We start from the raw sequence: 11,482 nt of genomic DNA, 5'->3' as shown, positions 1-11,482 counted from the left end.
TCAAAAGGGCATGGTGGTGCAAGCCTGTAATCCCAGTGGCTTAAGAGGCTGAGGCAGGAGGATCATGAGTTCAAAGTCAGCCCAGCAACTTAACGAGGCCCTAAGCAATGAGAACTTGTCTCAAAAAAAAAAAAAAAAAAAAAAAAAAAGGCTAGGGAATGTGACAAAGTGCCTCTGGGTTCAATCCCTGGTACCAATAAATAAATAAATTAAATAAAAATACTTGAGTATAAACAGCATAAACTTTCACCTGCATCCTTCGGGTGGTTGCTAGTTCATAAAGTTTACTGGAGTCAACACTCCAGAGATGGCCTAAGCAGATGGTTAGGAAGATTGAACCATGGCCCTTGCAAGTCATTCATCTATCATCTCTAGAATTGTACTGGAGATCTGGAATCTTCTGACCAATGTGAGTTCTTTCACCTGCCTAGTCATGGGGGCTGGGCTTTCCATTAGAACATTGACTGCATCAGTCTCTAAGTGACACTTTTACTAGAGGGCAAAATAGAATTCCTCAGCCCCAAACTATAAGAACGGGTTGCATGGCTGTTTTTGTGCCCTCTAGCTAATAAATGCTACATTTTTGGGATACAGTGCCTCCTTTCAATACTAACAACCATCAGTTAGTGAGGTTGTGGAAATGAAGACACATGATCTTCCAAATTCATCAAGAGAACATGCCATCACCAAATGGCCAAACTTGGCTTAGATCAGTTGGCAAGATCCTGTGTTCCCTCCTTCTAATTTATTCATCAGGGAATTACGGAACCCTACCATATGACTGTCCTGAGGGGTTGTGCCTGACTGAGGGTTATCTTTAGGCAGTGGACAGGAGAAAACCAGAAAGAGGATGAAACTGAAGGGTCCTGGAGTCCAGGACCTTTCTTCCTTGTTGGGAGACAGAGTAGGGTAACCAAGACCTCCAAAGTCTCGGAGGCGGTTGTGGGGAGGGCAGGCAGGGAGGTTGTTTTGTTTTGATGGCTACTTTTGGACAGGCACATCTGAGGAGAGTATTTAGAATGTTGAGAAGGCAGAGTGATGGAGTTCTATAAAGACTCTGGAAGTACAGGCTTCAAGGACTGGCCTGGGTTTCCAGGGTGCAATGGATTCTGTGACTTCCTTCATCTGGCTAAGTGGAATTGTTATAGTTAAAGCTTCGTCCCAGGGTTTCATAAACTGACTTCCAGACCACTCACGTATAATCGAATCAAGCCTTTATTGAAGCACACCGGTGGCGGCTGACCAGAACATAAAGCTGTTCCCCTGACCAACCCTGAACAATTCCAAGGGCGCTCCTTATAAGCCTGAAAACCGCAAAAGGGATTTTGAGGGGTCTAGCCAATGCAAGCAAGCCATGTTACAGAAGCAGGACAGTGCAGACAAGCGGAGGGAAGCCTAACCAATCAGTTAGCCCAGTCACCCCAGTTACAGAAACAGAGACCCATGACCCTAGTTACAGAAACAATACCCCATTAGGTAGTTTTATGTTCTTAAAGGTTTCTATAGCAAAAGGAAAAGAAGATCTTGCCCTAGTCATGACTCTTCTACTTGGCATGGTTGTTTTACAGGATGAAGTCATAAAACAAAATGGAGTCACATTTGCTTCTATTATCACAGAAGGAGGGACAGCAGTGGGTCATTAGTGGAATGAGGGACACCAGTGGTCCAGCCCTCAAGTGCTCCTTCATTCATTCCTTCCTTGAATCATTCACACAGGCTTTGTTAAGCATCTACCAGGGAGTGTGGTTAAGAGCCGAGATGAAGTCAGGAGCTGCCTTCAGAAAGCATTCAATCAATGTTTTGTAAAACTGCAACAGGGCACATTCTGAGAAGCTTCTGGGCTACCAGATCCAAAATGAGTTTTGATCGGGCTTTTCACTCCCCAGCCGCTAAGGCGAAGAGTGGATATTCCAGTCTTGGATCTGCTCTTGGAAAGGCCTGGGGGCTTGGCGCGGAGGCAGGCTCCCGGCCCCACCGTGAGGGGGCGCTGCTTCCTCCCGGGCGGCTGGGGGCGCTGCGGCCTTGCGGCGGGGGGCGCTGCCTCCTCCGGGACGGCGGGGGGCGCTGCGGGCCGGGCGGCGGGGGCGGCCCGGGCCGGCGCGGCGAGTGGCGCGGCGGATGGAGAGTCTGGCCGCGGCCGGCGGCGCCGCCTCCTCGTCGGGCCGGGTACGGCGGGCCGGGGCCTTTGTGTGAGCCGGTGGCGGCGATGGTGCTCGGGCCCCGCGGAGCCGGGTAAGCGCGGCCGGGCTAGGGCTGCCCCTGGCCGAGCCCGACCCCGGCCCGGCCTTTCTGTCGCTCTTCTTGGGCTCCTCTTGCCCGCTCTCCTGGCCGGCCCCATCCTTCCGCCGCGCGCCTCCGCGCCGGCCCGGCAGCCGTTCTGTGGCCCCTTTGGGCTCCGCGCCCACCCGCCTCCGACTCAGGGTCGCTGGAGTGGACCCCGCGCTGTTTGTGGGGGGACGCTGGCGCTCGGGGTCCTTCAGGTGGAGTGCCCCTGTCCAGTCCAATGCCCTGCCTGCGCGGATTCTATCGTCCGTGGGGGAGACCGCGGTGCCACCGTTTGTTGGGGCGTCCTCCCCTGAAGTTCCGAATCTCCCACTCCGGTCTCGGCTCAGGCTGCCCAGTGCCCTGACCCGTCCACCGTGGATGAGTGGCCGCCAAGGCCTGGGAGATGCGTGGCTGGTACCCAACAATACTCAGAAGCTTGCTGGGCCCGGAAAAAGTTGGGAGTTATTGGTGAAATCTGTGAAATGGAGAAAGGGGTTTTACTGCGCAGGGCGAGTCCTGAGACTGAACAAGCATGCAACTTAGGCGTGCAGGAGCTGAAAAGGGAAAAAGTAATATTGAACTAGCCTGCAGGAGTCTTACCTACGTAATTAGATGCCTCTCTTAAAGGCATTGAGTAAATCTGTTAGTATAGTGTCAACATAAGCATAAACCTAGTAAAGGTTGGTAAAAAGAAATGAAACGTATGGAAGTAATATTTACCACAGTTGTGTTCTAATTCGCTTTCCTCTTTGGTTTAATATTTAAACTTCATCCACAGAATAAGTTCAGAGAATGTGGTCTACCAGCATCTATAATGGCTCTGGGTTATAGGGCTAGAGAGTAGGCATGTAGTGTAGGTAGTGAGAGATGGGGATTCATGAGTGTGAGACGTATTTAGAGTCTGAAAGAACACGGAAATGACAGAAGAGAACACCCTTATCTCTTCCTCAGCAGCTAATGGAGCTTTGATAATTATATTTAAGTATATGCATGGCATTTAGCATCAAGAGGGAATAGAATTACTGAGATAGCACAGTGTATTTAAGAGGAAATTAATGTGAAAAAACTTTGAGCTAGTTGCTGTGGTAATGAAATATAAGATTATGTTCAAGGGAATGCCTCCTGTCTAGCTGTAAGGCACTAACTTGAGGCCTACAACCTCTCTGACTTTTGAGATGGAGTGAATCAGCTTTTTTTCTGATTTAGGTTTTATTATCATGATTCTGTGTTTGGGTGTTTAGGCAGGGGGACAGGTCATTGTCTTACCATTTTGCTGTCCTTGCCCCCAGAATAGAACAGCTGTCCATGTCCATTTATCCTGTTCCTTGGGACATAGGTGCATTCAATGTGGTGGCTCAATGGTACAGCGCTTGCCTAGCCTATGTGAGGTACTGGGTTCAGTTCTCAGCACCACATATAAATAAATAAAATAAATGTCCATTGACAACTAAAAAATATTTTTTAAAAATATGATGGGATTTTCTCCCGCAGAGTCCCCTCTCATGCAGGGATGTGTTTGGCCATCCATCTTTTTTTCTTCCTGTCTACAGATTAACTGTGCTGATAAGGAGGCAACTTCCTAGGAGCTGCTAAGATGGGCATGAGGATCAAACTGCAAAGCACCAACCACCCTAATAACCTGCTGAAGGAACTCAACAAGTGTCGGCTCTCAGAGACCATGTGTGATGTCACCATTGTGGTGGGGAGCCGCTCCTTCCCGGCCCACAAGGCCGTACTGGCCTGTGCAGCTGGCTACTTCCAGAACCTCTTCCTGAATACTGGACTTGATGCTGCCAGGACCTATGTGGTGGACTTCATTACTCCTGCCAACTTTGAAAAGATTCTGAGCTTTGTCTATACATCAGAGCTCTTCACAGACCTGATTAACGTTGGTGTTATCTATGAGGTGGCTGAGCGTCTGGGCATGGAGGACCTCCTCCAGGCCTGTCATTCCACCTTTCCTGACCTGGAGAGCACTGCTGTGACAAAGCCTCTGACTAGTACCAGTGACAACCAGTCCAGCACCCTGAGTTGTCCCTCAGCAGATCCTGCCCATCCCCTTGGAGAACTCCGGGGTGGTGGGGAGCACTTTGGTCCTGATAGAAACTATGTGTTGTCCAGTGATGTGGGAGGAAGCTATAAAGAGGAAGAAAGAAATGTTGCTAGTGATGCTAATCATGGATTGCCTGTGCCGCAACCATCATTGCCACCAAAGACAGAAGACCATGATGTCTCTGCTCCTTTCACATCTGTTTCTAGTATCGTGACCCAGCCGGTCCTAGGCACTGTTAGCACAGGTATCCAGACTAACACGAGCTCTTGCCAGCCATACAAAGTTCAAAGCAATGGAGATTTCAGTAAAAACAGCTTCTTCACCCCTGACAATGCAATAGACATTACCACTGGGACCAACTCCTGTATGAGCAATAGTGAACACTCCAAAGATCCAGGCTTTGGGCAGATGGATGAGCTCCAGCTAGAGGACCTGGGGGATGATGACTTGCAGTTTGAAGACACTGCTGAGGAGATTGGGACAGCTGAGGAGGTGATCGAACTGAGTGATGACAGTGAGGATGAACTTTTTGGAGAGAATGACAACCGAGAGAATAAAGCTATGCCCTGCCAGGTGTGCAAGAAAGTTCTAGAGCCCAACATTCAGCTGATCCGGCAACATGCTCGGGACCATGTGGACCTGCTGACAGGTAACTGCAAGGTCTGTGAGACCCACTTCCAGGACCGAAACTCTCGGGTGACCCATGTCCTGTCCCACATTGGTATTTTCCTCTTCTCTTGTGACATGTGTGAAACAAAGTTCTTCACCCAGTGGCAGCTAACCCTTCACCGACGGGATGGAATATTTGAGAACAACATCATTGTTCATCCCAATGAGCCCCTGCCTGGGAAGCTGGGTCTCTTTTCAGGGACAGCCTCACCAGATTTGAAATGTGCTGCCTGTGGGAAAGCATTGGCCAAAGATTTCCATGTGGTCCGAGGACATATCCTCGACCATCTGAACTTGAAGGGCCAGGTCTGCAGTGTCTGTGACCAGCGCCACCTCAATCTTTGCAGCCTCATGTGGCACACACTCTCCCATTTGGGCATTTCGGTCTTCTCCTGCTCTGTCTGTGCCAGCAGCTTTGTGGACTGGCACCTCCTAGAGAAGCACATGGCTGTGCACCAAAGCCTAGAAGATGCCCTTTTCCGCTGCCATTTATGCAGCCAGAGCTTCAGGTCTGAGGCTGCTTATCGCTACCATGTCAGCCAGCACAAGTGCAACAGCAGCCTTGACATAAGGCCTGGCTTGGGGCTACAGCACTCAGCCCTCCAGAAACGGAAGCTGCCAGCAGAGGAGTTCCTGAGTGACGATCTGGCTCTGCAGGGCCAACCTGGGAATAGCAAGTACAGCTGCAAGGTCTGTGGCAAAAGGTTTGCCCATACAAGTGAGTTCAACTACCACCGTCGGATCCACACAGGCGAGAAGCCATACCAGTGTAAGGTGTGCCACAAGTTCTTCCGAGGCCGTTCGACCATCAAATGCCACCTCAAGACACACTCGGGGGCACTCATGTACCGCTGCACTGTGTGTGGCCACTACAGTTCTACCCTTAACCTCATGAGCAAACATGTTGGTGTGCACAAAGGCAGCCTGCCACCTGACTTCACCATCGAGCAAACCTTCATGTACATTATCCATTCCAAAGAGGCTGAAAAGACCCCAGATAGCTGACTGGTCCCAGTAGAGCCAGTGGGGAGCTTCCAGGTGGCAGCCAGGGTAGTGATTTTCTAATGGCTGTTGGTCCCTCCTCAGTGGGTGCTACAGTTTTGCCTTGCTAGGAATTCTGTGTTGTGTTTAAAGGAGAAAAAAAAAGAAATAGCACACAAGCTGTGACTGTTTTTGAAAAGCAATGGCCCTATTGCATTTACCTCCATACCTGTTCTTGCCCACACAGGGCTGTTTTTGATTCTTTTGAGGCTGGTTTGGGGATCTAGTCAAGCATTTATGACAGCTAGATCCCTTTCCCCAGCCTGTCTAGTTTTAGTTTACTGATAGGTTTCATGCTGCTAATAATCCAACCAACAGCCTCACTGGAGAGGATGTGGAGAGAGGTTTTCACTGTGGTTATTATAGCCAGACCTCCAACTGGGATGACCAGCTATGAGAAGGATTTGGGGAATGTGGTCATTTGGAAGGGACTGGTTAGCAGGGGGGCTGCTCACCTCAGGTTCCAGGGCTAGCCCTTAGCAGGGGAAAGTTGTCAGAGATGGAGGTACCTACCTGCTCCATAGCTCTAATCTGCTGACTGGACAGTGAAAATCTTTTGACAACTAGGTCCAAAATGGGGACAAAGCTTTCTATTTATGTTGGAAAGCTTTGGGATGACTCTTTGCCAGCAGAAGGGGTGTCCTGTAGTGCTGTTAGCAGTGGCCACCTGGATGGACAGGAGAGGAGGCTTCTATTTTCTCCTCATTTCCAAAGAAACACAACCTGGAATGATGGCCGAGATGTCAGGCCTTCCCTGTGGAGCAGAGAGTAAGGGGATATATCATCTGTTATTCTGGTAGCCTCTAGTGACCTTGAGTTTCCTGGTGGAGAGGAGAGGGAGGTCTGACAGCAGCAGCCTTGCCTTAATTTACATCGGTTTCCCACCCAGAAGGGTTTGGCCTATAGGATAGATGGGAAGACCCAAGAGGTGTGCAGTGGTGGTATATTGTCATCCCTTCAGGATTAAAGGGACCTGAGTAACTGGTGGTATGTAGCAGGGTGTGCATTCTGACTGTCCCAGTCGGGTAACCTGTTGTTTACTTCTGTTCTAACAGTGCTGGAGCTTTGGCAGCTCACCTTTGACCTGCTGGAATTGATCTTGATCTGTTTTTGCATCACCTTCAGGGGGCGCTGTTGGGCGGAGCTGGTTCAGGCCCTCCTGGGTGACCCAGTCCATGTAGCTGTTTGGCTTCATTTTTAGTTGGTCTTTGAAGGGGTCTTGCCCAAAGAAGGCTGGAGGGAGAGGGCCCTCAGTCTTGCATACTCAATGAGGTGGCACCTCAGTAGCTCATACTACCTCACCCTGTTTAGGCGAGCTCTAGGAGTTCCTGGCCTCGCCTGACACTGCCCCTGGTGGGACTTAGCAACACCCGGGTTGTTTCACAAGCAAGCTAATTAACTCACAAAGCCTTTTTGGATGTTAATATTTATTTATTTTTTGTTTTTGTATGCATATTACCCAGCATCTCTTTTGGATAAGAGAGTTCAGGAAAATGAGTTTCTCCCCAGCAAGTAGCCATATTCCAGGGAATAGTCCTGGTCAGAGATTTGGGGAATAGGAGTATAATCAGGGAGAATGTGTCCAAGCCTTTTAAACAAGTCAGTTTTCTTGTCTCCAGATGTCTGTAGCAGAATAAATCCACAGAGCCCTTTAGGTAAGTTCTAGAAAGTTTGGGCCAGTTAAATTTCCAGACTTTTCATTCCCCTTCCATCCTGAGATGGTGTAGATTGGGGATTGAGTTGAGAGGATCAAGTCACAGGACCTTTTTACAGTTTCTTATCCTTTCTAAACATAGAGACCCTCCTGTCTTTGTTTATATTAAGAAACATGGCCAAACCAAAGCTCTGTCTCTAATAGGCCTGCTGCCTCTCTCCCCGGCTTGGAATTGAGGAAGCCTCAGAATGGAGCAAGGAATCTCCAGTCCTTCACTAGATGACAGGAGACTTTTATGTGCCACTTCAAGGCACACTGTCCAGTTAAAGGCCCACCTTTTACCATCTAAACCCAACTTGGGACATTCTCAGGAGAGAAGTTCTGAGACTTCATTCCTGACTGTCTTCTCACTTTCTTATGCTGACCATTAGGAATTTGAGAAGGGGACACGTAATAGGCCATAGTCAAGTATCTGCCAAGCTTTTTAAGCATGATGGTTACTTCCAGACTGTTGGTGAGGACTGTTTTGAGGGGTCAGTTTGAGAGAAATAATACTTACAGGTCAGATAGCTAAAAGTAGATAAACATGCTGGAGAAATCCTTTTTTAAAAAACAAAACAAAACAAAAAAACAGGCATTGTGGATGCTGGGTGGTCTGTATACTTAACCTGATACTGTGAAGTTTTCCTTTTTTGCCAATGAACCAAAAAATAGATCCTTGAAACTTTGCCCTTGAAACACTAAACAAAAAAACTGCACCCTCTGATGCCCCTAAGGCTAAATGGTTGATCAGGAAGGCCCAGTTGGTCCCAGTCAGATATGTAGCAACAGGATCAGTAGATCATGAGTCTTATTGACCAAACCCTACCCTGCTGGGTGTCCCCTGGATTCACATTGAACTCCCCTTCTATGTGAAGTCACACTGAAGTCCCCTTCTGTGCTTCCTCTGCTTCTAGCTCACCCTTTTCTGAATTTTACTTGAAACACTATATTGTGACAAAGGGCACTGTAAGATACTACCCAGTGGAAGGGATTCATTTTATTTTGCCTTTTTTATTTTTCAACCTAATGCTCATTTGATTGTGTTGCCCCCTCTCTCCAGGAACCCAGTTTAGCACTGTCCCTTCTGTAATGCTCTGAAATTCTATTTGACCCTTGAATGTTCTCTCTTTACCAGTTTTCCCTTTTTCTTGATCTGTACTCAGGACCAGCTACATAATTTGCAAAGCCCTCTGGTTCACAGATTGTTAGGAATTTCAAGATGGCAGTTGTACAGCATTAAACCAAATCTGAGGCCATTGCTGATTTGTTTCCTCCAGGGAAACAGCAATCCTTGTATGGCATGCTGGGATGAACTGCGGAGTCTGCTTGTGGCCGGAACAGGGGATCAATACCCTGGCATCCAGTGACTTGATGGCTCATTGATGCCACAGCATCCACTGGAAGCTCTGCTGAACAGTATTTGGTCCTCAATTTTAAGACTCCAGGGAGTCCCTTTAGTTCATGGCTAGTTGGAAAAAAAGGAGGTAAGGTGGGTGTTGGGCCCAAACAACCCCTAAAAACTAAGAAATGGGTAAAAATTCTTTTTCACTTCTTTTCTCCTCTATTAGCACCCTTTATCTCCAGGACAAATCTTTGGCTTCAATGCCTTTTTTCCCAGTCAGGCTTTTGCTACTGATTATTCCTACCCCCCTCTTTCTGGCCTCCTGCTGTGCTCTTTTTCCCCAGACCACTCAACTTTGAAAGTGAAATTAAATCCCTTTGTAGACAGACACTGAATTTTTTGGCATGGGAGTGGACTGTGTGGAGCAGTCTGTGCCCATCTGGGAGTCCCCACATGTCCTTTTCCCTAAATCCTGCACCAAATGAGACAGGAAGCAGGGTGCATAGCATTAGTTTCAGTGTGATTATGCATCATAAACTTAACATCCGAATTAAAATGAAACATTTGATTTTGATGTTTCTGTAACACCCTCCCCTGTCCAACCCTCCCAATTCCCTCCATCTCTAATAGCTAAAGTCTCTTAAGAAACGGAAAAAAGTTGTTGACGTCTAACTCCTTCCATTAAATTAATAAGTACTGACCTCCTAATATTTAAGTGTTTACTATCTATTGCTGTAAAGTTTTGTATATTTTGTAAACTTTTTTTCCCAAATAGTAGATGTTTAAAATCGTTGTACATCTGATTCTTTTATATTCCATTGTTCAGCACAAAGTGTGGTTTTTATTTAGAATAATAAAAAGAAGAAATTTAAAATGAGAGTTTGCTTCCTGTGTACCACAAACATGCTTATACCTTGAGTTCAGAATATCTGAGCTCATCACTCTTTCAGTAACACATGTTGGCTCAGTACACACCAGAATTCTTTCAGATAGCACATTTTCCTTTCCTGTAGTTGGAATTCCCCAGGATTAGCTTGTTGACCAGTTTTGAGTGGGAACTTAAGTCAAAAACTCAACCTCTTCAAGGGGAAGTCCCTGAGGGCCTCTTCTGTCAAACTGAGAGAGAGCAGTGAGACTATGGATGTCTAGTTGGACTAACATTACTAAGTAAGTGATTCAGTTGTAAATTGTCTTACCATGACCACTTATTTCTTGGTGAAGTAGTATGTCTTTGAGTGGAGAGAGGCAGATGGAAAGTGGGAGAGGGAAGGAAGATTTGAATAGGGAGGAGGGAAAGGTTTGGCATAATTTTTTGAGGTTGATGTAAATGAGTTAACATAGAAGAAACAGACCCCTAGCAGGTAGGGAGTGATGTGGTCCTGTTGGTCCCAGAGCACATGGCCCAGGCTCAGCTGTCATTGTTGCTCAGTAAATGTTTGCTGAGTACAACAGTCTTGTCACAGTCAGCATAGTCAGTTCCTAGCCTTCCCTTCCATGGGTGAAAAGATTCTAAGGAAGTATTCCTACTGCCAGGGTGATAACAAGTTTGGGGGAAGTGGCCTCTGTGGTGACTTGGGATGTGACACATGTAAAATTGGATTTCCTTCAGAAAGATCCTGGAGCCCAAGACAAAGCAGTTAGTGATAAGGTCATCAGATCTTGGCTTGCTTTTTAAGTGGGGATTAGGGAAGAATGTCTTTATATTGCCATTTCTGCATTGTTGGGTTAAGCCCTTATCGCATCCCCAAGAACAACCCAGAAACCTTGTTCAGAAAGTCTTCTCTCTATGTGTAGCTTAAGACCCTCTCCAGTTTGGGCCAAGTGATCAGGGAATGGCAGATACAGGTTTCCCTCTGTGCTCCTGACAGACCTGGGCTGCATCCGCCATTGCAGCATATGTTTAATGCATCTGCTGAATATGGGTTGAGATTTCCAAAAGTAGAGTATTTGGCCTCCAGGTAATGGGTAATTAATCCAAGTTAAACATTCCTGGCACAGTGAGCTCTGGAGCAGAACAGAGGGAACAGAAGATCAGCAATTGTATCCATAGCTCCCTAGCTCTCCACGCAGGATTGAGAGGCCAAAGATGTGACTCGTGATTGAAAGGCCGAAACCAGAGCCTGTTCTTAGACTTTTACGTCAGTGTTCTTCAAGTTCCTGGGCCTAGTTTCCCAAACTGATAATGAGCCTTTTCCAGAAGACCTACTTGTTAACAAGAGGACTACTTTCCCCATCTATACAACAAGTGTTAATAAGTGTAAATTGTCAGGCAGGAAAATTATGAAAAGACTTGGCCAGGGAGAACTGACTTCGTGCTAGAGCTCTACTCTGTCACAGAACTGGGAAATTTCCACTTTGGCCTTTCCCATCCCTGTAGGGGGGCAAAGGCTGAGGGATGGAGCAACTGTCAGCACCT

General features: G+C 47.3%; 1 protein-coding gene across 2 annotated transcripts; it reads left to right on the top strand.

The window, feature by feature from the left end:
* The first annotated feature begins 2,121 nt into the window (after window positions 1-2,121).
* On the top strand, window positions 2,122-9,853 carry Zbtb39 (zinc finger and BTB domain containing 39). Of its 2 annotated transcripts, XM_076854732.1 has the most exons (3): window positions 2,122-2,232; window positions 3,816-5,761; window positions 9,002-9,853. In XM_076854732.1, the coding sequence occupies exons 2-3, from the start codon at window positions 3,860-3,862 to the stop codon at window positions 9,089-9,091; spliced, it is 1,992 nt and encodes a 663-aa protein (XP_076710847.1). In that variant the 5' UTR covers window positions 2,122-2,232; window positions 3,816-3,859; the 3' UTR covers window positions 9,092-9,853. The 2 variants fall into 2 exon arrangements, with proteins under 2 accessions (XP_076710847.1, XP_076710846.1); XM_076854731.1 differs by having other exon boundaries at window positions 3,816-9,094.
* The last annotated feature ends 1,629 nt before the right edge of the window (window positions 9,854-11,482 follow it).

This window comes from Callospermophilus lateralis, chromosome 4 (assembly GCF_048772815.1).
Source record: "Callospermophilus lateralis isolate mCalLat2 chromosome 4, mCalLat2.hap1, whole genome shotgun sequence".
NCBI classification, from domain to species: domain Eukaryota; kingdom Metazoa; phylum Chordata; class Mammalia; order Rodentia; family Sciuridae; genus Callospermophilus; species Callospermophilus lateralis.
Note: the sequence above shows the minus strand (reverse complement) of the source record. Positions and strands in the feature narration are given on the sequence as shown.